Source organism: Oreochromis niloticus, unplaced genomic scaffold, assembly GCF_001858045.2.
Source record: "Oreochromis niloticus isolate F11D_XX unplaced genomic scaffold, O_niloticus_UMD_NMBU tig00007864_pilon, whole genome shotgun sequence".
In the NCBI taxonomy this organism is placed as follows: domain Eukaryota; kingdom Metazoa; phylum Chordata; class Actinopteri; order Cichliformes; family Cichlidae; genus Oreochromis; species Oreochromis niloticus.
In genome coordinates this window covers 46,950-73,615 of record NW_020328812.1, presented here as the reverse complement: position 1 = coordinate 73,615, position 26,666 = coordinate 46,950, and the positions used below count along the sequence as shown (strand labels likewise).

The 26,666-nt window shown below is 42.2% G+C and overlaps 2 protein-coding genes across 2 annotated transcripts; both read right to left on the bottom strand.

Annotated features, from left to right (window-relative positions):
- Positions 1–1,357: 1,357 nt before the first annotated feature.
- On the bottom strand, positions 1,358–18,402 carry LOC109199590 (myelin-oligodendrocyte glycoprotein). The gene is made up of 4 exons (XM_019354901.2): positions 18,159–18,402; positions 15,130–15,453; positions 14,791–14,964; positions 1,358–1,867 (listed from the first exon to the last, which is right to left on the bottom strand). The coding sequence occupies exons 1-4, from the start codon at positions 18,232–18,234 to the stop codon at positions 1,848–1,850; spliced, it is 594 nt and encodes a 197-aa protein (XP_019210446.1). The 5' UTR covers positions 18,235–18,402; the 3' UTR covers positions 1,358–1,847.
- LOC109199589 (predicted GPI-anchored protein 58) lies at positions 11,809–13,246 on the bottom strand. The gene has a single exon (XM_019354900.1). It carries the CDS (start codon positions 13,073–13,075, stop codon positions 12,179–12,181), a length of 897 nt encoding a protein of 298 aa, XP_019210445.1. The 5' UTR covers positions 13,076–13,246; the 3' UTR covers positions 11,809–12,178.
- Positions 18,403–26,666: the final 8,264 nt, after the last annotated feature.

The following is a 26,666-nucleotide window of genomic DNA, read 5'->3' as shown; positions in this document are numbered from 1 at the left end:
AGGGCAGCAGAGCGGCCAATCGGCTCTTCACTAACCCCCCTCAGAGACATCTATACTGGCAGCCTTCAGCAGGAAGCATCATCATCAAGGACCCCTCCACCCTGGACACTCACTTTCCCACCTTCCCTCTGGTAAACTCTACAGGTCCAACAAAGACAAACAGACTCAGTAGAAGTTTCTACCTCCACCCTGATTGAAGGTTAACTGTGCTGTTAACACTCATGGACACTTGCACTAGATTTATTTCTAACCAGTATTCATTACAGTAGAATTCCTGCCTCTATTTATAGAACTGTATTCTTTTACAGCAGCAACCAGCATTCCTACCACTTACTCAATGTGCAATCCCACCAATCACAGAGCACCTTATACTGACCTGATCCTCCTCTTTACACTGTACCTGCAGATATATCTATAGATTTGTTTCTGTGTATAACTTGTGCAGATCCTTTTGTTTACTTCATTTATTGTGCATTACACACATTCCCTGTGTAGGTACCTCTGAAACTTGTTCTTATCTTTATTTATCTTCTTCTATTATCCTGAGAATCTGAATGTAAACAGATACAAGCTGCCAATGGAGAGATGCCAAACTCCTCATTGTTCTGGTAACAGTGACAATAAAGATCTTCTATCTTATCCTGATAGAATTTCTATGAATTTGTGTCAAACTGTGGACTCACGGGACGAGTCTTCAGATGACGTCTCTGCTCATCGCAAGGACTCGAGCAACTAACCATAAACGTTCATCCTCTCTGTGTCTGACTTTTAGCTTCAAAATCGCTTCATTTCATTTTCTTCTTTTCTTCTTAACATAGAAAATTCCATTATGAACATTTGGCTGCATATGAATATACTTCACTTTATGAAGCATCAACCATGCAGTTCATCTTCAGTTAGATTCACCATCAGCTCATTTTCACATCAACATCCACATAATGTCTTTTTGATTCAAACACACAGGAAAACTTTCTTCCCAGAAACAAATATATTCAGTATAATTGATTTGATTTCCATGTTACTGTTAGATTAGTGGCTCCTCCATCCTTTCCACACAGACTCTCAGTGTGGGGCCTACAGAGTTATTATCAGATTTTCTTATTGGTTGCTTTGGTTAAACTTCTACCTCATTGTATTCTACACAGTTTCAGTCAGTTAAGCAGGATTAACTATCAGCACAATCACATATGAATTATGACTCTATTGTTAACTCTTAATGTCTTTTATCAGGATGGAGTTCTGGCACATTTCTTATCTTCCAACATTCCTGCAGCCACACACACACTAATCTCTCAAAGCTGAGTCTACACACACAACATCTACACATTTAAATCATGTCAATCATTCAACATATTCATTAAACTTCTGATTCAGAATGAAGATGATTTACTAACAGCACTTCATATCATTGTAAACACAACAGCCTAAATGTTAAAACCTTTTTATTTCTCTCAGAGCCAATAAGAGGTGAGGGGGGGACTTCTGTCTCTCTCTGTCCCACCTCTCTCAACAAGGCTCATTAAATTCATCCCACTTTCATCATTCATTAAAAACATATTTATGCTGACTATGTGATGTAATGCAAGAACAGTAGAGGTGAATGGATGGATAATACAATAATAAAATGTCATATAATAACTGCACCTGTCAGCAGGCGCAGAGCAGCTGAACTAGAACAGCAGTCGTACATTTATTTACAAACCCCACGTGTACAGGGCAGGATGTGCAACGGTCCAGGGGAAAAGGGACAAAGTCCAACACACGCTCCGCTCACTCGCTCCTCTCGTATTTGTTTCCAGCACACTCACTCTCACTCCACTCCACGCCACCAGGGAAACAGATCGGGGTCACGGACGAGTCCGAGAACCTGAGCACAAGAGAACTGCGGTGAGCATAAACAGAGTAATCACACGACAAACGGGGTTTATCGGGGCTGTACTGACGAGAGTAAGTCCACAACCCAGCGAAGAAGCCTTCTGAGCCTTAGCTTAAATAGCCCAGGAGTCCAGGTCATCAGGTAGAGTCACGGCAGGTGCGTGGGCCAAGGGCGGAGCCCAGCTGAGCTCCGCCCAGGCAGACAGGTGAGAGACAGGAGAGAGAGACATATAACCATAGTATGCTAATAGCAAATTCTTTTGTCAGGTTTAAAGTGAGATCCTGCTTTAAGGGCAGCTTCATCTGCTGGTAATGACAGATGTTTCTAGTATATCAGGCTTGGCCAACATTACAGGGACTTACTTGCAGAGACCCATGAGCTCCAAACTTGGTGCTTTATGATTGGTGCAGATGCTCTAAGCTACTATTAACCAATAAGAACCACGGGGTCAGGGGTCACTACAAGAACTTATCAGCCACCAACTTGTATATATAACTTTACTCACACTTGTAAAACTCTTAGAGTAGAATTCAATGGGGCAGAGTGACCTGAGCACAGGCCCACTCTGTGACACTCAGAGCTTTGTGGGTATCATCTGCAGGTGCACGTACTGGGAGTACTGGACACAGTGCATGTGCAGCCAGCTTGCAGCCACTTTGCCACCACTTTAGGACAATGTTTACAGCAGACTGAGCCACACTGACTTTGAGCAGTCATTGTGCTGCTGCATGGCTGATGGCACTGTCCCTGCAGCTGTCAGGGACAACAAGAACCACTCAGCTACCTCAGCCAAGCCAAGACTGTGCTGATGTTGTGACCTGAGACCAAGACACTAACCCAGGATGCTGATATGATGGTGTGAGAGTGGCTGGATGAGCCCATCCACCTTAAATATGGATCATATAAATATCTGTAATGCAACACATGTTTTATGCAACATGAACATATTTCCCAGCTGTTTCATGTTGTGTTTCCAAGATTTCAGTTTACTGTAACTTTCATTTGTGTTTCCTTCAGTCTGTTAATCTTGGAGCTGTGTGCAGCTTCTTATTACCAGGTGAGAATATGTAACAGTCTGTAGATGTGATGACACTATGGAGCGGATCTCCTGTCTAGTTCTGCACAGAAAGCTGATGTCACTGCAGCTGCTAATATGTGCTGCAGCCAAGCCTACATGAGAGGGCTGTGCTGTGGAACAGGGTGGTGCAGGTGGTGTTATCTACATTTGAACATTAGACAACAGTCATATGAAGACACTTGATGTTGTTAGCTAAAGACCTACAATAAGAGAAAGAGAGCAGCAGCACTAGTGCAGCAACAGCAGCTCATGTTATAAAAACACTGATCAATGATTTGACTGTAACTGCTCCAACTGTCTGTGTCAGTGATGCTGTTGGAGATGAATGTTTCAGTAACACTGACTGAGACTGAAATGGTTTAACACTGGTTTCATGTTCAGACAGATTTGACTGTTAAATGTCACATATTTCTGATATATGTATAATACATAATCATGCTCTGTTACACACATTCATATGTGACTGTTACTGTATCATATTCAGTCCTCGTCTTACACTCAGGTGTTCATCGCAGTCACAGACGTGTCTGTAGTTGTTGTTGTCAACCATGTGTGTGTGTGTGTGTGTGTGTGTGTGTGTGTGTGTGTGTGTGTGTGTGTGACTTTTACTGCTACCTTTCATTACATAATTACCAACAAGAATAAACTGTTAATTACACCAAAGAACAGCTCACTTCCAGATGTTAGCTGCCAAAAGATTTTGTCAAATGTTTATTATCAACTTATTTTTTATTTTCCAGCCTAAATATCACCTGCTTTAAAGCAGCCTGGTTGTCTAGCAGTACTAGTTTTTGTCAGTAGATGGCAGTGAAGGCTTTGGTGTGTGTTTGATCACTTTGTGTTTGTCTGTTTCTGGTGTGATCACAGCTGAGACGTGTTTGGTTCTGTGGGCCTTTCAGTTTCATCTAAAACCTCCTGAAAGTCTGAATAATCGTCTCCTTAGTTGAGATCAGACAAAAGCACTAACTAACAATAACGACTAGTAAGTGCCTCAGTTCTGAAGTAAAGTTTTGTTGAAGTGAACTGTGCTGGCCAATGTTCCCTCTAAGCTGCGCACGTGCGCAATTGCGCACTGCTGGCACGGTCTCTGCGCAAAGTAAATCTGCGTTGCGCACAAAAATTTTAACTTGAATTGAAATTAAAATTAAAACTTTAACAATTCTGTTTTGCAGTGTTAGTCAGTAAGTGACTGGCTGCTCCTGTATGGGATTAGAACAATGGCACCTTATCCCATAGTCCAACTATTGATGCGCTTCATATTCATATAAACGCAGCCAATCAACATCGTTGACAGGCTATGACAGCGTCCTTATGTGCCGACACCGGTGTTTTAGCTAGCAAAGCGGTGTGGCTGATGTGGAGTGAAGCCACTTTAATGACAATGTGTCCAATCATTGGAGATGTGAGCAGGACAGACGGAACAATTGACGGAAAAAGTGTGGACTTTATACCAGTTTTTAAATTGTGTTGATCGGCCACGTAAAACCAGAGTTATGATAAAAATATCTGCAATGTTTGGTTTTCTTCCTGAATACTATCGTTGTTTATATTTACTGCGGGAAGAAACGGTAAAAACTGCATTTTATAAGGAAAAAGGTTCGAAAGCACTCTCCACTAGGGCTGGGTATCGTCACTGATTTCTAAAATCGATTCGTTTCCGATTCACAAAGTCCCGAATCGATTCGATCCACTATTTGATTCAATTCAATTCAATTCGATTCGATTCAATTCGATTCAATTCAATTCGATTCGATTCAATTCAATTTGATTTGGTTCGATTCGATTCGATTTGAAGTCAGAAATATTATAATTCAGATCAGTACATTTACATATTTTTGTATCTATAAAAAGGAAGCTGACACACGTAAGATTTTTTTTTTTATCAAAGGTGTGAGCGTCACAGCAGATGCCTTTGTGTCAAAGTAGCTGAAGATAAAACACAGAGAAACATGAAGGTGATTTTCCTGGCCTGGGATTTTATAAAAATATTCTGCAGTACATCAAAAAATGAAAGAAAACTATTAATCAACATATAAACGTTACCTCTGACGTTACAGCGGTTTTATTAGAGACACGGCTAAGCGTTTTGCATTTTGCATAATTTTAAAAAGTTAAAATTTGTTCAGTATTGAACAGCAGAAATTAGGTTTTCTTTTTGGAAGTATGTAACGGTAGACTTGTGCGTAACAAGCAAGCGAATAATGCAGAAAACAGATTTTTAGACGGGAAACTGTTCGTGAAGTACAGAGAGATAGATAGATAGAGAGAGAGAGAGAGAGAGAGAGAGAGCTGTGCTTGAAGTGTGATTTTATCATGGTGGAAGCAAAACAGTAAAAGTCAGAGGGATTTCATGAGGATGTTTATGTGAAGCGTAGTTTGGATCTTCTTTTGCTGCTGGTTCGGTCAATATTGTTTGGAGAGAGATAAAACTAACAGCTTTAGAATCAGCGCAAAAAGGGCGTGAACACAAAGCGCGGACCCGCCGAAACATCAGAATCAGCGAGCTGTCGGCTTTCAGCCCCGACCGTGTCCGTGCCATCAGGTGAGAAAGGCGACATCTCTCTGATCCGCGGGTCCGCGCTGTGTGTTTATGTCCTTGTACAGAATCCGTGTGCCTGCTCTCATTTACTGTCTTAGCTGCTTGGTAGTTGTTGAAATTTTGTGGGGTTTCACCTGAGATTCTGGCATTTCAGGCAAAATAAATTTATATTAAAAAATCGATTCAGGATTTCACGTTATCCAAGCCAGAATCGATTTAATCGATAAATAGATTATAAAAACCATCCAAAAACCATTGCGTGTCCGCTTGTTTATTTTCCACATAAATCTTTCACAATAAAGCTGAAGATCCTGTTGAGACTTTTCAAAATAAACTGAATCACGTGAAAGATGCAGAGTATTTACGTATGAGAAGCAAAAAAGAGCCGTCAGGTGCTAAAAAAAAATCAACCTTAGACTCAAACGTTAGAACAGGCTTTTCCCCGCAGCACGCTGTGTAATAAATACTCGCAAAGAAAACGGCGGCCGTTACAACTTCTGTCTAAAAATGTATCGTTTCAATGAAAACACTGGACTCAAAATAACTACATCTAAAATAATTACAGCATAAAGATGGTTTGTTTTCCTGTTATTTAAAAGAGTTAGTAGTTTATTTTATTGCAACCTGTAATTTATTGCAGTTTACTTTTATTTGTTTAATTTTTTACAAAAGGTTTGAGGGTGAAATAAACTGCAATGGAGTCTGAAAACAAAATGTGTGTGTGTGTGTGTGTGTGTGTGGTTGGAGGAGGTGTTTGTGCTGGGAGGGTGGGGGCAAAGATTTTATAGTAAAAACAAAGAGGGGCTAGCAAAAAAAGTTTGGGAACCACTGGTTTAAATCAACATTATTAACAAACTTATTCATTGACAAATAAATGCATCAATAAATGACTCTTCTAAAAGCGATTAATGAAACGCTTTGCCTGTAGTCGTTGCTCAATACATTTGTCAAGTTGCCCAACTTTACTGTGAAGACATCTTTGAGTTCTGCAGCAAAGTCCCTTAGATGTTAATGGGGCCTGGGGCTCGCTGGGTATTGATCCTGGCAGAGGATCTCCACGCACTGTCTGGGGATAGTGTCACCACCCGGTTGTGAATCACATTCTCATGCCTCCTAACTGTGCCACACCTCAGATTGTGCATTATGAACAGCGCTCGTTATCCAGTGCTGCTCAAACTTTTCACAATGAGTAGCAGCTCATCAAATATATGGCTCCTAAAGTACCAACCTTATTATATAGTAGCCCAGGCCTATTTAAAACCATGTACACTGTAAAATCTAATTAATTCCCCTAACTCAAAAAGGTTAAGGAAACTCGTTGCCTCAAAAAAATTGAGTAAAGCTTAGCTAAAAATGACTAAATTAGGACAACTTATTTAGAGTACTCTGTACAAGCTCATTTGTTCCCAGAACTCAAAGAAATTGGATCAAGTTTACGTAAGATGACCAAGTTTGGGCAACTTACTCATTTTGAGTACACTGTACAGCCTTGTTAGTTCCCAGAACTCAAAAAGATTATGGAAACTCGTGAGAAGAGATATTTTACTGTTATTTTATCATTGCATCAGAATCATATAACAAGCATTGCATTAAAGCATTTATTGAAGCCCGCTTGTTGGTATTAGCTATCGCGACTGGGATGTACACTGACCTGCCCTCCATTATTGTGACCAGTCCCTCTTGAATGACAAGACCCTCAGGCAACTGTGATGGTTCATTCGGGCAAATATTGACATTACATTAAAGTTTGTATTACAGTGATTGTTATAACCTCATGTTAATCTTCTATTTACAGGTGTTAGTATAATCATATAATCTTTCATTGCAGGTGTAACCATGATCATCTTTATACATATTGCAGTTTGGTGCTTATTATGGAGTTGTGCTCACGTCAGTAAGGGTTAAAAGCTACAGTCAGCAGGATGTCTGGCTGATCTATTGAGGGAAGTGACGTAGAGCGTAGAAGGCCGCACATGCTTACAAAACACTTATATCATGTTATTCTTTATGATCTTTTATTCAGTTATATATTTTGTTAAACTTTAAGTAGTGGCATTTGATTAGAACATTTATTCAACATATTACATGTATGGTTTCATTTAGGTTATTGCACACATGAAGGGCTGGCCTCTGTCCTTACAGACAGAGCGGATGCTGAGGTCGAGACACACGCGCACACACACAGTAGTTGGACTGATGTTTAGGTAAGAGTTCAAATATTCAAATAACAATCTGCAAAGCCTTGTAGCTGTAAGATTATGTTTGCAGAAGAGACAGTTTGTTCTAGGGGATAAGCAGAGTTAGAAGATTACTGGGAAGGATCTGGCCTCGGGAAGAAGAAGATGTTCTTTTAATGTGTCAGAAGTTGTCAACAGAACATGTTTGTTTTTGAAACTCATGTATGTACGATATCTTCTTGACGCAGGAGGGGGCATCATTAAATAAATTCCCTGATATTATAAAACAACTCTATTGTGCAGTTTTGGGGTAGGATCGATGCTGTCTGCGTACAGTAGTAATCTCCCACACGTGTGTTCATTAAAATCATCGTTTGACTCAACCCGGCTGGACCAGTGTTGTTGTGTTGGTTTTCCTCTTGTATCCATCCCCAGTATTTTGAACTTGTAACAGGATGTACTCATATTTATTTCAAAATGTAATAAATCAAAGGATTTTAGGTTTCATTCAGTTCTCCCTGCAAACAGCATCCAGCCTGAAAATACTGTCATCTCTCCCAGAAATGGTCCTCTTATCTCAGAGAAGAAGTTTGATGTAAATAACTGCAATCAACAGTGATCTCATGTCCATGACCTGTTTCCTTTTTACTTTACTATCTCTGCTCTTTCTTTATTAACAATGCTCATAATATCACACAATTATATCCATCACTTGCATGCTTTTATCCACCTGCTGTTATAATCAAACAAATAAAAAGGATGAAATGCCTCTCCTGCACCTCAGCGCTGAGGTCCACACCTGTGAAAACAGATGAGGTCAATCTGCTGCAGCACGTAGAGCTTTACTGATCAGCAGAACAGGTTCAAAGGATTCAGCAGAGCGTAGAATCAGAGCTAAATGCCACATTACCATAGAGTTTGTTAACAACAGCTTTCTTTCCCCTTTGTCTCGATGGAATGAATCAGGGATACTCGTCATACTTCACCTCAGCCAAGTCACTGAGATACTCCAGCCTGACAAAGCAGCAGAAATGAAATGATGAAAGCAGAAACAGCAAACACACTAGATGGTTCAGTTGTGTTTTTCTCTGTGTGTGCGCTCACGCCCACTTGTGTATGTGAACTTTCCACGTACCTCAGTTTGTTTCTCCAACATGAGCCATTAGGGCTGCAAAAACATCACTAACACATGAATTCTTTCTCTTTCTTTGTTATCACCTGTGATTATGTGTTTTATGTTTCTTTCATTTTCAAGTTCTTGTATAGTTACGTGTAACTAGACTTCTATGGGACGTAAATGATTGTTTTGTGTACAGATCTGTACAAAGGATGTAAACACTCGATTAAAAAGGAGATCTCAGCTGTGTTGTTGTGGATGTACTTCAACATATTTGTTAAAAAAGAGAATAAAAAAAGTATTTTAGCTGTTTGGGAGTTTTTGTTTGCCAGCAAATAGTTCGATTCAGTTCAGTTTTATTTATGTGGAGTCAAATAACAACAAAGGCCCTAGAATAGCCCTGAATTTGTCCAGGTGACACTCCTCCGAAGAACAAATACAAAGAGGAATAAGGGGATTAGTTTTCAAGTTTTGGTTTTTTCAAAATAAAAGCTGAAAGTAACTGTTAGGTTTATATAGTGGATTGTCATTTATGCTTAGAAATATCTAACCATATATGCTTAGAGGTGTATAATCAATTGTGTAGTGATAGGATGTGTGATCTTTAGCAGGCTGCAAAGGCTTGGCGTGCATTCCAGATTCTTCTGGAATGCACGCCCACATCTTGGGAGCATGGAGAGGCCGTGCCTCGTTTTATTGTTTTATGGTAGGATAAACGTAGTCTGTTTTGTTTATGTGAACTGCTGGACTTCCAGACACACAGTCACACTCTGACCCCCCCCACACACACACACACAAACAAACACACACACACACACACACAGTATTCTTTGGTCAAGTGCATACCTATGTAAGACGTCATATGTTAATGAACCTATGCATATTCATGTAACCACAATAAAAGAGCAGTGTTACGGGAGAACGGACGAGAGCAACTGGGGTCAAGCGAAGGAACGGCGCCTGTCCAGTTCTCTCCCGTGCACGTGAAACATGAAGAACTTTGCCTACTTCGTGTCTTGCTTGCTGTGTAATTAAATTGTCTTCAACATTCCAGCGAATAGGTTTAAGCTACAAACCTATCAGTACCATGTTTTGGAAGCATGATAATATTTTCAGCCAGGATGCCGTCTCCAAGGAGAACTGCATCTCAGCGCTGAGGTCCACATAACGCCCTGTGAAACCACAGATATAAATCTGCTGCAGTGAGAAGAACTTTACCCAACACAAGTGTAGAAATTTGACTTTAGCTACAACCTGTTAACAACAAAGCTTTCATTGCCTCTGTTGCTGATGGTGTGAGTCATGTAGTACTAATCATACTTCACACCAGCCATGCACAGAATATCTCCACGCTGTCAATAATAAAGCCAAGGAGATGATGTGAACATAGCAATAGTAAAATATGCATCATAATCAGTTGTATGTGTCGACTATGTGGGCACCTCAGTCTTGTTGGCATGAAGAAAAGTTGTGTAACATCATCCAGAAGACACAGACACATCTGATCAGAGGTGGAGGTCGCTGGTGCTGAAGCTACTCCTGCTGAAAGATTCAAGTCCAAAAATAGTAATATCTTTTGGAGCACAGTACCTCATGATGTACATAGCAGGGCAGCTGCTGTAAATGTCATCAAAATGACCCCTGGAATCACAAGGTTTGCTCTGACCAATGTCAGTGACATCAAGAGATGTTTTGAGCTATTTATGACATTGTAACTAAAAAGAATCATCATTACTATGATAAACCTTGAAGGAAAAAAAAGTCCATGGCGACATGTGGAAAGATATTGATGAGGAATACCTGGATGTGTTCTTCTTCTTGCTGGAGTGTACAGATGCAGCAATGAGGCCACTGATAGTCTATGGGACGCATCGACAGGCAGAAATATTTTCTGGGCAATGATGTCACTTCACACATTTAATATCATTTTGATTCAAGAGTTCTCAGATTTGACAACAGAGAGACCAGACGGAGGTCAGACAAGCTTGCTCCCATCAGGAATGTCTGGGAGAGATGGGTGTAGCTTCTTCCGCTGATCTTCATCCCAGGGGCAGAGGTGACAGTGGATGAACGTCTTGTCCACTTTTTGAGGAAAATGCCGCTTCCAGCATTACATACCCAGTAAGCCAGGGATATACGGCAGGAAAATCTGGGAAGCCTGTGATGCAAAAACCAACTATGCCTGGAATGTACAGATTTTCAGAGTGGCACCCCTGAGAAGAAACCAACCCGTTCTCGCTCCCAAAGCGTAATATTTTACGCTAGGTGACAAATCGTCAACATATTACATTTTCGGCCACCCAACGCGTTCCTACGTGACGACATCAGAAAACTGAGAACACATGAGAACCGTTTGGACTCAATCTACACATCTTCGCTCTTTTCCTTAAATCGCTTGGGAAAACATTATTTCACATCAATAAAGTGATGGTTAAGGTTAGGAATAAGGTTATGGTTAGGTTTAGGGATAAGGTGAGGTTTAGGGCTGCAATACAGGGCTGGAACCCGGCGCGTACCATAAGAAAGTGGACGGTCACCTTTGGCGTTCCTTAGGAACGGGAAGTGACAAAACGTCGGGATGTTACGCTTCGGGAGTGAGAACGAGCTCAGCTTTTCTAAGTTAAGACAACTCAAATAAATTGAGTTTATAAGCGTTTTTGCATAAAAAGTACTGGTAATTTACGCACTGATGTCTGAGGGCGTCTGCCACCGGCAGGGGGAGTGGTGGGGGGAGATAGGCCTCCATACCTTGGAGGGCCTGAGATGTCCCCAGAGAGGTGGCGTCTGATACCCAACCTGACATATAGACACAGACATACAGGCACACACAGATACAAACATCTATTCCCACCCTCATGCTCTCATATGCAATTATTCCACACTCACCCAACGTGGAGACAGACATAGAGAGACACTGTACACACAATCACACTCCCCAATTGTACTCTAAGCCCCGGGTCTAGGTACCCTTGCCCCTGGAGGGGGAAACTGCACCCAGACTCAGGTGGTGTTACCCTTTTCCCTGCGGTGGGGAGAAGCAGACCGCCCAGACTCGGCAGCAGGGAGTCCCCACATTCCAGACCCCAATCAGACGGTAAGTTTGTAAGTTTGTTTGTTTGTTTGTCTCCGGAGGCCGACCATGTGGAAGGCAGTGGTGGCGACGGGCAAACAGTTCAGGGGGCCGCCCTCGACGGCCATGATGCCGACTCAGAGGCCTGGAAAGCGGCCAACAAAGGCGAGGAGGCGCAGGTTGAGCTGGCTCTGACAGCAGTGTTGCTACTGCAGGACCAGCCGAGGCAGGACTAGGCGTGAATGAAGCTGACTCGGAGGCAGGAACAGATGCTGAGGCGGCAGGCGGCGAGGCAGGAACAGATGCAGAGGCCGCAGGCGGCTAGGATGAAGGCTCGGAGGCCGCAGGCGGCGAGGATGAAGGCTCGGAGGCCGCAGGCGGCGAGGATGAAGGCTCGGAGGCCGCTGGCGGCGAGGATGAAGGCTCGGAGGCCGCAGGCGGCGAGGATGAAGGCTCGGAGGCCGCTGGCAGAGAGGATGAAGGCTCGGAGGCCGCAGGCGGCGAGGATGAAGGCTCGGAGGCCGCAGGCGGCGAGGATGAAGGCTCGGAGGCCGCTGGAGGCGAGGATGAAGGTGCGGAGGCCGCTGGTGGCGAGGATGAAGGCGCGGCTGCAGGCATGGATGAAGCTGCGGCTGCAGGCGTGGATGAGGAGACTGCTGCAGGCAGCATGGATGAAGCTGTTGCTGCTGCTGCAGGTGGCATGGATGAAGCTGCTCCTGGAACAGCTGGTGGCTGGACAGGCTCCTCGGGCCCCCCAGCAAAAACAGTCCAAAAACCAGTGGGCGCAGGGGCCCCTGGCACGCGCAGGGCTGAACCAGCAGGCACGTGGGCCTCTGGATAACACAGGGCAGAACCAGTAGGCACATGGGCCTCTGGCAGGGACAGAACAGGACCAGCAGACACACGGGCCTCTGGCAAACACAGAACAGACTGCAGCTGCGCGGAGCACCGACCCTGCTCAGGCAGCGACAGCCGGGTGTAGTCCTCAGCTGGGTTTTCAGTCTCCAGGGGTCCAGAGTCAGCTGAGGGCTGTAAGTTAACCTCTGGTGAGGCCCTATAGCAAGTAACAGTCTCTAAACTAGCCAGCAGTTGAGGAACGATTACATTTTTAACGTGTTTGTCTCTCTGCAAAAAATCCATACTAGAAAAAGAATCCAAAATGGGAGGCACAGACACAGCCTCCTGTACAGAGGGAGTCGGTGAAGACGGAGACTGCATAGATGACAGGGCTAGCTTTACAACACAAAACTCAAGGACCCGAAGAGAGCACAGAGGACAGGCTCAGGTAGGGCTGATACAACACTCAAGCACAAGAATTAATACCAAAATCAGAATAACTAGAACAAAGGAAAATAATCATAAAACACAAAACGCTGGGTCAACGACCCAGCACCATGACACTTGTTTACTCTTTTTTTTTTTTTTTTTTTTTTTTTTTTTTTTTTTTTTTTTTAAACCTGTCCCGTTTGGTTCTTTTGCCATCAGAATTATTGTCTAAAGGCGAAGAAAGATGCCCAACGGATTTACTTTACCAAATGGACCATCCCAGCCTTGCCGTAATGGTCCATTTGATTCACCTTTTATTGTTTATTTTATTTTGACTTGCTGAATACGGGACAGACTTGACTGGTGGAAAGAAAGGGGAGAAAGAAAGAGGGAAAGAAAAACAGCTGAGAAGAGGGACGGGGGAGAAGGGCAAAAACCAAAAACCAACAGAATAAGCAGACAAAAAATACATATATCGATCACCTGGATCACCTGTTGAGAAAGAAAAAAAGAAAGCAAGCAGAAGAAAACGAGAGTAATAAACAACATCACAATGATATATGGGAATATGACAGTAAATACTAAATATTAAACATTATTGTGCAGCACGTAGGATCGACAGCGCACAGTGTGCTTTGAGGTAGGAGCCAAAAAGGGTGTAGTTTGTGTGTGTGATCACCCGTGTGTGCACCTGTGAGCATGAACGCGCTTGTTTTTAAAAGGTTCCTTCATGTAATGATCTGCTAGAGGGTGTGGGGGGCCACTGCCCCGTCCTCCAGGGCATGTAAACACTTGTTTACTCTTATTCAAACTGGTTTTGTGGCTTCTCTTAGTTTAGCACCAGTTTTATAATCTTGCTAGCTAGTTAGTGTTAGCCTAGTGTTGCTGCTGCCGCTGTGCTCATGTTACTTAAAAATTAACACCACAGCCTTAAAAACCTTATATAAAACTATGTCTGTGAAATTTTCTGCTGATTGTTTGAAATAAAAAAGTGAGATAAGAGCCCAGACAAAATTCTTCGGGAGATGCAGCCGTTAGGGGTGGGGTATGGGCGGTATTTTCAATCCATAGCCATAACTAACTAACTAACTAACTAACTAACTAACTGTATATGTCATGTTTAACCTGAGTAGCAAAAGAGTGCAGGGGGGTTGAAAACAAAACGCCAGGAGTTATCTGTGCTCCCGGACTCTATCGAGCCTTGACCTCCGGTCAGCTATCGTGCTGGTGGATAACAGAGCTCTCCGAAAACGTGGAAACACTTTTGCAAATATGTGATATTTTGATAAATTAAGTAGATATTTGAGCATTACACAGCTACATTCTCGCCTGAAAATATCTTAAAAGGTTATTTTGTGACCAAGAAAGGGTAATCTGGGGAAAAGGAGGATCGCATTTGTCGGCCGGTTCTGATGCGTCTTTGTGCAGAATCCGTGTTCCTGCTCTCAGTTACTGTTTCAGCTGTTTGATGGTTGTTGAAACTGTGGGAGCTTTAACCTCAGATTCAGGCGTTTCAGCTAAAATACATTTATATTTAAAAATCGATTCAGGATTTTAATGAATCAATATGACGATATCCAAGCTAGAATCGATTTCAATCACTAATCAAAACCCACCCCTACCTGCTAACCATCTGCATTATGGATAGTGTAGTAGGAGACACTCACCTGACTTAAAATAGTGCCGGAAATGAAATAAAAGACCTCCAGAGACGATGAGAACAAGAACCAGGAGAACCAGGAGAACCAGGAGGACCAGGAGAACCAACAGAACCAGGAGAACCAGGAAAACTAGGAGAACCAGGAGAACCAACAGAGCTTTGGCCCAGGATGGAAATGGTTCTGTAGAGAAACACAAATTGTCAGGTGACCTTTGACTGAATGTAATGAATTAAAGAATATGCTCAGATTTAAAATGGTTAAGCAAGCATGCTTATTGTGACAATATTAAAAGTTCATTTTGAGTGATTGTGATCGTCTACAGCAGGGTTTTGGTTTGATGTTGACCTTTGACCTGCAGTGGGACATCTCTCAGTCTAAATGATCTGACGGAGCAGGTGTAGGTGGCGCTGTCAGACAGGTGGAGGTTGGTCAGGTTCAGGCTGAGGTCTCCAGTTTCCAGAGCGTCAGTCTTCATGGATGTTCGGCCGCTGTAACGCTGGTTTGGATCTTTCAGTTCGTCTCCTTGAAGCTGGTGGACGGTTGGAGGACTGAGGTCGGAGCGACTCCACACCACTGTGGGGCTGTCCAGTTCAAAAGTGGGAAACTCACAGGGCAGCAGGACAAACAGCTCTTCCTCATACAGCTCCACAGCCGAGGCATGCTGGGAAACTGAGGACACAGACAGAGTCCATGTGTCACTTTGAGGTCAAACGTGGACACAGCTTCAGTTACACATTATCAAATATCTACATATAGAAATAAAATCACTGTGCAGGTCAAATAAATGAATACAATAAAGAAAGAAATAAGACGTGGTATAAGTGAAAAGTCTGAGTTCAGCTCATCGGCTCACAGAAACACTGACTTCCTTTTATTAATGAGGCAGCTGTGGGAACAGGTAGGAGGCTCCTGATTGGTTCATAAGGTGTGAATAAATGTGTCATGTAGCAGGAAGCAAAGCCACATCAGGCCTTAGAAGGAATTCATGAAAGTGTGAAGTCTGTCTGCAGTGCAGTGGAGTGATCTCCTCCCTATGAATGAAGTTAGAAGTCTGGAAGTTTAGGAAGCAGCTGCACGTCAGGAAGCACAAATGTGATGAGGAGAAGGCGTGGAGCGCTGTGTCCGGCTCTGCTGTGGAAACCAGTGAACTTTTGCATGTTTTAACTGGAAGAAGAAGCAGGATGTGAACTTTGTAGGTCAAAACAAAGCTCAGAGTCACATTTGATCCACTACTCGTGTCACCATCAGTGTTGGGCAAGTTACTTTGAAAAAGTAATTCAATTATAGTTACTAGTTACTTCTTCAAAAAAGTAACTGAGTTAGTAACTGAGTTACAATATTCTAAAAGGGTGAAGATCACTGGGTCGCCCGGCCACAAGGTGTCCCTTATTTATTTTACAGGGAGTTGGCAACCCTATATGCATTTGAAGTACACTTTGAATTGGGACAGCCGTCGTCGCGTGGCGGTGACGTAATCGCACTTGAAATGCGTACTTCAAGCGTGCAGACCCTGAATTGGGACACAGCCAGTGATTAATATCTACACACGAGACACCTGCAGAGCTCTGACGCTAAGCTAGCCACACAGCATGCTAATGCTAAGCTAACGCTAAGAGCTCTTAAAGACACAAGTTAAAAATGTATTTGAGCACTTTGTGAATGAGAGCAGCAGCACAGAGTTAGTTGATGGTCAGATAGTTACAGGGAGAGCAGCAGACTTTGTAAATGATTATTTATTCCAGCTATAACTCAGACATGACATGTAAACAGACTGTTGGCTCTCCACATACAGGAGGTGATGCTTCACTTTCAGCCATCTGTGGATTTCCTTCAGGTAATTTAGTTTCGGCTTTGAAGTGAGGCCAACTGTGAGGAGGAAGTGCAATATGAAACAGGAAGCCTGTCAACATGTCAGCACACAAGCTCACACATGACTGCTTCATCAACATGGAGCTCTGAGTGTTTATTAAAGGATCATTGTGTGAAAGAGGCTCTAACACAGCTGCCTGCAGCCTTTAGCTGTGAGCACACAGTGTCTCACATTTAAATTGACTTTACTGTCAAATACACTCAATAACTTTAAACAGGTGCTGTGATCAAGTGAAAATAGCAATGGTTTTATGGCTGAGCCCCAGTGTTTCAACATCCTAGTAACACCTCAGACAGTCACAGCTCATCAAAGCTTCTCATTATCATCAGGACAGATTTAGGTCAACATCATTTCACATTTCTGTGTCATCATCCATCAAATGTTGACACATAGTGGGTTTGTCATTCAACTGGCACTGAGATGAAGCAGGAAATAGTATTTACAGTTTGGATGGATTTGCATTTAAAGATGCAAAGAGACTAAAATGGTTAGGGTCAGGAGGTCAAAGGTCAGAGCTCCTGTGGGTCTGAGGGCGGCCTCACGCTGGAGAAGGATGAAGGAGTCTGACCTGAGCCAGTGTTTGACATGAACACATCAGCACTGCTATCAGTGAGCCTAACGACAGCCGTTAGCATCATTTCAGTGTTTCAGTCATTTAAAAACACTTCCTGTTACTGTGGTGGTTACAGTGACATCATGCAGTTTGTGTTTTGACCTCCAGAGGGCGACAAATCAGCACAGACAGAGAGCTCCATTCAAACTTTGCTGCCATCAATAATAATTCTTCAAATATAAACATCAGTGTTTGAGCAGTTATGATATCAGTCTGCACTTTCATTCATGACTTCAACAGGTTAAAATGAGCTTCGAAGAAACATCAGTTTAGTGCTGTAATATTCAAACACCACAGGAAGAAGAACAACAAAGTGATGACGGATGTTCGTGTTTCAAACTCGACAACCAGCAGAAATAAATCACAGCCTGTCAGAGAGTTGGGAGTTTCCGAGGTGCCCCCGAACGCAGCACATAGTCTTTCGATGGTCCTCATTTTGAAGTTGTCCTCAAACGCCTCTCTGCTCGTTTCCTTCCTGCTCAAAGTTACGTTTTTCCTTAACTTCTTGTTTGCTGGTCGTCTTCGTATGAAACTCCGTTTGAAGGTAATTTTCAGCTCATGTTTGATGTCATGTCTTTACACAACAAACTGTGTGTTTGTATTTCCGGTCAGTGTGTAATGTTTTCCTGGCTAACATCAGCTGTGTGCAGCTTAGTTCAGCACAAATCCGCCGCTCCATAGTTCACGGTAACGGACTCCATAGTTCAGTTTTAGTTTAGTAACGGAGTCACAGCTGGACCAACGAGGCAGAGCCGCCCTAAAAGAGGCCCTGTACGTGCCGTGGAAACAGATGTTTGTGCGACAAACGGGAAACATGCTGTGAATATTTGGTGTGTAGATGACATTAATTGGTCTTCTGTCGCTTTGCTTTGAAAAGGAAAAACAGTTTACCGTTAGTCTCGCTGTATAGGCTGTCCCGGATGTCTGCGTTCATACATCTGGAAACACGCATTCCTCCACAGGTCATTACGTCACTGAGTCATTGAGGAAAACTCCCATGCGTCTGTCACACTTGTAGCACTCTCGTGTGATGCGACGAGCCAATAATCACTCTGGATGTTAGTCCACTCTAACACTTTACTGCGTACTCCAGCACACGACGGCTGTGTCCCAATTCAGGGTATGCACGCTTGAAGTACGCACACTACGCGTACTACGTACGGTGCGTACTACAAGTACGGGAAGTGCGGAAGTGAGAGGCTTATGAAATGGGACGGTCTAGCCTTCGTCGCGCTGTTCAGGTTGCCTAGCAACCATGATACTAACCGCAAGAAATGTTTCATACAGCTTTGTGTGACAGAAATGAAGGAGAAAAAATGTTTTGTTGGTCATTCATTTTTGTCATGACATCACTTTGATTAGTTGAGACCACAGGACTGTAAAACATGATAGTTGGGCTTCATTTCTGTACTGAAGTCATTTCAAGATTAGTTAGTAAATAACAATTAGCTAATGTTGTTCATGAGACTAAAGTCATCTCACTGTGGTAATGTTAATATAATATGGACAATATTAAAGTTATATTAATCATTATTAGTTATTACAGCAGTGAGTTTGAACTCTGGGTCAAAGATTCAAGTTGCAGTTATTTATATTTCCTATCACCTTAAATCTTCACTCAAAGACAAGTATCTCTGACAGTGTATATACAGATGTATTATATATATAAGAGACAAACATTGTTCTTTCAGTATGTTGGCATTACTAAATTTGGCTCAATGTTTACATATATGTGTAAAAAGAAAATGTACAAGCTGTGATAACTGTTTCTGATAGAATGAAGAGTAGACTGATACATTAAATATTCCTTTATTGGGTGAGAAAATCAGACCATGTCATAACTGCTTTAAGTCATACAGAATAGATATCAGAGCCTTAAACAGGCTGACTTCTGCTAAATGGGTCAAACTGGGCAGAAAGTCTACAAACACATAACATCCTTATAGAATATGATGTAACACTATAGATCAACTTACCTCAGAATATATAAAGCATATAAACAATTACAGCAATATGATGCAACAAACACAGCAGTGCTACTAATCCAAAATACTCAAAGCTTCATAGAACTGAAACAAACATTTATTTTTAGCTCCATTCTGCTGCTGATACATACTTTAGGTTTCTGAATATTAAACTTGTTGCTGCCTTTCATAGTGTGTAACTTGAAGGCCCTGAGTACTTTCTCCCACACTGAAAACACTGGGATGATAACATTATTTGAACATTACCTAATAAGACTGATTCAGGACAGACAATTAGTTATGTTAAACTTTCCTAGCAGTCCTTCACAAACAGGGAACAGTCTGTCTATTCTCTCCATCTGTCAGCTGCTGCTGGCTCTTCCTCCTCCTCTTCCTCACACACTGCTGAGTTTGTCCTGGTGGATCATCAGGGGTGCAAAGCCTCACAGATGATGTGCAGCAGTGGGTCCCTCAGTCTGTCCTCACTCTGGACACTTGCAGTTGTCACACATGGAAATCAAATGTGTGATAAGCTGCAGGATTCAAACACAAGTGTAACTTGTAAATACATGTTCATACTTTTATTCCACAATCAGAGAGAAAGAAACAGAGAGAGAGTGCAGGACAGACAGACAGGTGACAGTCTCAGGTGTACACACTGCTACAAAACAGCACAAGAGAAGGAGGATTTAGTGTTTGTGTTATTACGAGTGCTAAACAAGAAGAGTTCCAGATGGTCCAGTGGACACATGTGTGACTCCTGTGATTAAAGCATCTTTCTTTCAGCTTAACGAGTGAACCGTCAGCTCGTTCAAACACACGTTAAAGTCCGTTTGGCTCGACACCACCGAACAGAGGCAGCAATATAACATAGCTAACATTAACAGTGCAGTGAATCCTGCTTGTGCCGTCATATTCAGGACTGCAAACCGAGCAGCATCACTGACTTTCAGCTTGTTGTGTTTGTGGCAGTCTGTGGGAATGAAAGGGGCTTAGGCTTGTGCTTGCTGTTCAGGATGGGCTTCACTGCGTCGACACTGGTAGCTTGTGTTGCTGTTTTTTGGGGGTTTTTTCAGCCATTTCGTGTATTCGACACACTGAGATAGCTTTAGCAAGCGTCAGCTCGCTGTCTCTTAGCAGAGCTTCTTCTTCTTCTTAACGTGTCACTAATGACACCACAGACGATACGATTACTGAGCAGCTCGTCAGTGAGGTCCCCAAAGTGACAACATTTAGCCTTGATCTTCAAATCACTGATGAACGATTCAAGTGTCTCACCTGGTTTCTGATTTCTGGTGTGGAACTCCATCTTTCCATCTATCTTTCCTGTTGTGTTGAGGATTGCAGATTTCTCGAAATTTTGCCTTCAAACATTCTGGATCCTCTGGACGAATGAGCGTTCTCGTTCAATGGCGTCTGGTCCAGCAATATTTAGGAGAATGGAAGCCCGTGTCTTTGCTGGCTTGTCAGAGTGGGCAGCGGCGTGAAAATATCATATTCCCATTCAAAAACACACCAATTCTCAGCAATGTTCTCATCAAAAACCAGAGGGTCAGGTCTGCGAAATCCGTCCGCCATGATGGGGCGACTTCTTTTCTTTCTTTCTTTTTTTTTGTGGCTAATTGGACACAGCGTACAATAAGCAGTGCAACCCTAAGATGGATATAAACATACGCACTGGCGAGAAGTCCGTACCGTCTTCTGACACCATGTAGCACTCTCGTGTGATGCGACGAGCCAATAATCACTCTGGATGTTGGTCCACTCTAACACTTAAATGCGCACTCCAGCACACGACAAAACATAATGACAGCGGCCCCGGAAGAACAAAACTCCCCCCACCGTACTATTCCAGCTGGACTAGCCCCCACAGTTATGGTCTGCATAAACAAATATTGCTTGGTGATCATTTAACCAATGATCTACAACATTGATTCATGAAGAAAAAACAACTGAAACATATGTGTCAGTGCTGAAACCTGCTAAATTATCCTTTGTGTGTGTGACTGTGGTCTATGGGAAAAACACGTGTGTTTCTGCGTCACTGATGAACTTAACAAACTGAGCTTTATTTATTTATTCATTTATTTATTTATTTATTTATTCATGTGTGCATTTGTAAAATAGTTTCATTTGTGGTCAAATTGTTTTGTGTGTGGATTGAAACAGGCTTTCGTGAGTCCTCGGAGGTTTCACACAAATCACTGCACATATTTTTAAATGTTAGTCTTAGCACATGAATGATTTGTGTTTCCTCTGCAGGTGAAGGTAGAAAGTGTGTGTGAGCTGAATTGAGCAGCATGGATCAGTGTGAGGACAGAGAGGAGGGAGTCCCTCCCTCTAAAAGCACTCTGTGTGGGGAACATGAGAGCCAGACCAAAGCTCAGAGGTGAGATGACCATCTCTAACTGTCCATGACTCTTCTCCATGTCACAGCTCAGCACTCACATCACTGCTCCATCATTATTCACAGGAACCAACCAGGAACCAGACACAAACATGAACCTGAACCCAGCTGTGTGTCCTTACAGAGTGACTGGTCTAAAGGTCTCTCCATTGATTTTAAAGTCCAGCCTGTGTCTGCTGCAGAAAGGTGAGCAGTTAGTGACATGAACGCTTTGATTTAACTGCTTGATGTTGTTTCTGGTCTCTAAACTGAATCTCAAAGTCACTGTGAGGAATTCCTTTATTCTATAAAACATGTTACCATGTCCATTTAAACTCCTGCTGCTCACAGTGGGACCATCAATAGTCTTGCAAAGTGTTAGTTCTGTTCTTACACTGCCAACAATAGTTTGGAGTTTCCTTCTACTCAGGCTCAGCCTGCAAACCAGTTTCTCTTTGGGATGAGGAACGTATTCTAAGTCTTCATCAGCATCTGCAAATGAAAAACACAATTTTCTTCGAACAGGATCCATGGAAGACCTGCTGGACCTGAACCTGAACCCAGCTGTGTGTCCTTACAGAGTGACTGGTCTAAAGGTCTCTCCATTGATTTTAAAGTCCAGCCTCTGTCTGCTGTAGAGAGGTGAGCTGTTAGGAACATGAACTCTTTAACTGCTTGATGTTGTTGGATAGAAACTGCAAACACATCATTCCCTCAATCCCATTTAAACATCTCTTAAAAACAAGCCTTTGGTTTCTAAAGAGCTGAAAATCCACCTCAGCAAACAGGAAGTGATGATCGTGCTCATGTTTTCTTCCATCAGTCATGTTGTGCTGCAATGTTCCCTCTAATTTTTCATGTGTCTGAGCGAACACACAAATTCCCTGAGCGGTCCCGTGGATCACTGTGAGCGACATGAGACGTGTGCACTGTGGTCACGCCAGCATCGAATCCATCCAAGTTACATGGTTTATTAAAATAATCAAATTATAGCATTTACATTTATGTTAGACTACTTTGAATTAACTGCTTTAGCCCACTTACAGTGGAAATGTATTTAGCGTTATTTTGTTTTCATTTTTAGTGTTAACTCGGTTTTCCTCAATCTTTTCACCTGTGTTATGAATAAATCTTCTTTTTTTCGGTACTTGTACTGGTTTCACTCCTCATCAGCCACGCCGCTTTGCCAGCTAAAACACCGGTGTGGGCACATAACGACGCTGCCGTAGCCTGTCAACGACATTGATTAGCAGCTGTTAAAATCCGGGTTCAATTTATTGAGGGAGAGCACAAAAACAACAACTGGTCCAGAAGAGTCGGTCAAACAATGATTTTTAATGAACACACGCGTGGGAGATGTACACTGCAACATCAGCTGTAAATCTCACCCCAAAACTGCACAATAAATTGTTTTATAACATCAGGGCATTTTTAATGACGCCCCCTCATGCGTCAAGAAGATACATACATGAGTTTCAAAAACACACATGTCCTGTTGACAACTTTTGAGACATTTAAAAGGACTTCTTCTTCTTCCCGAGGCCAGGCCCTTCCCGGTAATCTTCTAACTCTGCTTATTTCCTAGAACAAACTTTCTCTCCTGCAGTACATAATCTTACAGTTACAAGGTTTTGCAAAGTATTATTTGAATACTCATGTTTAGGTAAGAGTTCAACTACTGTTTGTGTGTGCGTGTGTGTCTCGACCTCAGCATCCACTCGGCCTCCCTCCGCCCGTTGATGCCTCTGACCTTTTGCCAGACAGAAGCTCTCTGTGATATGTGTAATATTCTTAACTAAGAACATATATAATCTATTGAATAAATGCTTTACCAAAATGCCACTACTCAAAGCTTAAAAAAAGGATATAAATGAATAAGAAATACTAATTGATAACCTGATATATGTGTTGTGTAAGCGTGTTCTCTCCATAGCTCAAAATCCTTAACACAATAGATTGTCTGGACGTCCTGCCGGACAAAGCTTCCGACCCTCCACTAGTTGATCGAGCCCCCTCTTTAGCAAGCACAAAAATACAATGCATGTATATAAAAAGGATTATCCCTGCACCTGTAATAGAAAATGTTAATATGGGATTATGACAATACCTGTGATACAAGTTGCAACAGCTTAAAGAAATGCTTTAATGAAATGATAATTAATGCAATGGTAATGATGATGATTAAATGAAATAATGATTAATGATGATCATTATAAACAGTAGCAGGAAATTATTTATTTAAACTCCACACTGCGTATATACGAATGTGAATCGCATCATTGGCTGGACTATGGGATAAGGTGGCATCGTTCCATACAGGAGCAGCCAGTCACTCACTGACTAATACTGCAAAGCAGAATTGTTAAAATTTTAATTTCAATTCAGGTTAGATTTTTTTTGTGCGCAACGCAGATTTTCTGTGCGCAGAGACCGTGCCAGCAGTGCGCAATTGCGCACGCGCAGAGCTTAGAGGGAGCATTGTTGTGCTGTATGTTGGAGGAAGTTAGAGGAGGTAACACTAACTTTGTTGCAAAAATTTCACTTTTACATATAAATCTCAGAGCATTAAAAAAAACACTGGTTATTATTTTAACTTCTACAAACTAAAGTTGGTGCTGCAGAGACCAGCATCACTCTGTACCACTGACAGCAGTGGTAAAGGCAGAATATCCTGCTCTAGCTGGTCTAGTTTTTGCAAGCAACTCAGAGTTTAGCACGGTCAAGTTAAAAACTAGACTCCTACTATTCTCTCTCAGCTTTATCAGAGTAGCCTCATGACCATCAGTGTTTTCAATTTTGTGGGCTTCTGGAGTGCTTGATGTTCTTGTTCTGTAGTGTTTGATCCTTTGAGTTTGGTTATCCATGTTTCTAGTTATGTTCCTTGATGTTAGTTCCCTTTATGTTCCCTGTATCCCCAGTAGTGCCTTCATGTCTGTCCGGTCTGTCTGTGTTCTGACTACATTCCCTGTCTTGTCTGTTAATACATCTGTGGTCCTGCTCCCTGTGTTTTTCTCGCTTCAATTCCCATGTTATCTCTGTGTTTTCTGCTTTTGTCTGCCAGTCTGTCGTGTGTGTTCTTATCTCTTTATCCCAAATCCCAGTGTGAATTCCACACATCTTAGTCTGAGTCTTTATGCGTGTGTTACTTCCTGCTTTATTTTGCTAGTCACCTGTCTTGTGTTCAGTTTTATTTCCCTGTCTTGGTAGTCAGATTTAGTTCACTTGTGTTGTGTCTGATGATAATTCTGCTTGTTTACCACAGGAATGAAAAACAATTCATGCCTACTAGGGAAAAATCTCCGAGCTGTTTCTGAACCACTGTGGTGTTTTAGCAGAAGCCTCAGCAGCTGGTTCCAGAATACAGAGCTGTTAACACAGGTTTTATTTTCACTTTGAATCTGTTTTTGAAATCAGTCCTCAGTTTTCTAACAACAAAGTCCATCTCAACTGCTTAGAAGCCAAATCCTTTTTAGGATTTAGCTTGTATTTATCAAACTGACATGAACAAACAGCAGTTAGAGAAATGTTTATATTTGCTGCACAAAGAAGACACAGCAGATACTGTCAGCAATGTTTCACATATTTCTTGATCTTATAGATAATTACTGCATTGAATGGTCAAGTGAAACATTACTGTTTAATTGTTTTCTTTTTATATACTTCATGGATATGAATAATTAAAAAATAATAATTTCTGAAAGGCATGAAAGAAATTTGGACAAAAATGGAAATAATGTGTCACGTTGTCCTGTGAGAATAATTTTCCTCAAATAATATTTAGAAGTCTTTAGTTCTAATCTAAGAGTTGTAGTTTGATCAGCAGAGACCAGAGCTCTGAAAATGATTATAGATTCTAGCTTCACTCCCTGAGACGGAACTTAGGAAACATTTAATTTCTATGTAGACAGACCTTGAGCCCTAATTATCCCCTGATGAAAATGAGGTTGTTGTGCATTGTCCCCTTTACTGGGATTGATGTTGTAATGATGTTTTACTGATGGGTTTTAGATTATGGAATTAATTTCATGTGTGGATATTTTTACAAGTTTCCTAAAGTCTGGTACAGATATCTTTGTACGTTGGAGAATAAGCCCCAAAATATTGGTTCAGCTCAGAGTGGGTCTCCATGAATAAAGATAAAGATGACACACAGTTATATAACTCTATGTACAGGCCATTTAATCCTTTGGTTTATATTATTAAAAGAGGAGATTGGGGTTGGGGGAGGGGGCATGTTTATATAGGCAGGGAGAGGAGAGGAACATAGTGAGAACAGAAGAATCACACACATACATAATAAATGAATAAATATATAAAGAGGAGCTACTGGAGCGGTGTGACTTATCACCAGGAGAACCCAGAGACGCTACAGAAGGTGATCTGTTGTCTGTGAAGGTTCTCAGTAATCCAGATCATCGTAGTGTAAGGAGCTTGGACAGAAACGGTCTGGACATCTTTAAGTTGCTTGAAGCTTCTCGGATGAGAGGTGAAACGTCTTCAAGCAAATTAAAGAAGTCCAGACGCTTTTCTGTCCAAGGTGATCTGTTAGTGTTCCCTTTGATTGTTTCCTTTCCTTAGTCTTTCCTACGTCTCCTCCTTCCTCCTTGTGTGATTTGACATTAGGACCAGCAGTGTGAGTTCCCCTCAGACTGAGTGGGAGTGGGTTGGCCCCCTGCATGAATCTTACCAAGTCAGCGGTGGTAATAACTGAGAGTGGGAACAGCAATCTTCTACTGTCCCTGCGCCAGCCCTCTCAACAGTTTCTGACCATGTTTCTGTTGTAGACATGCTAACAATGCTAATGCTAAAGGCTGCATAACTAATACTGGGACAAGAACTACATGTTGTGTTGTTCAATAATAAAGAACCAGCAAAGGCAAAGATGTTTGGACTTGTATCCTGCAGCTGGAGCAGCTGGAGCAGCTGTCAGAAACCACATCTGTAATGTGGCACCGAGTACAGTCTGACTGACAGCTGGGACACTTTTTACATTCATTCGTGTTTTAGCTGCTTAGAGTTTATGCTGGAGGGGAACCTGCTCACCTTGGA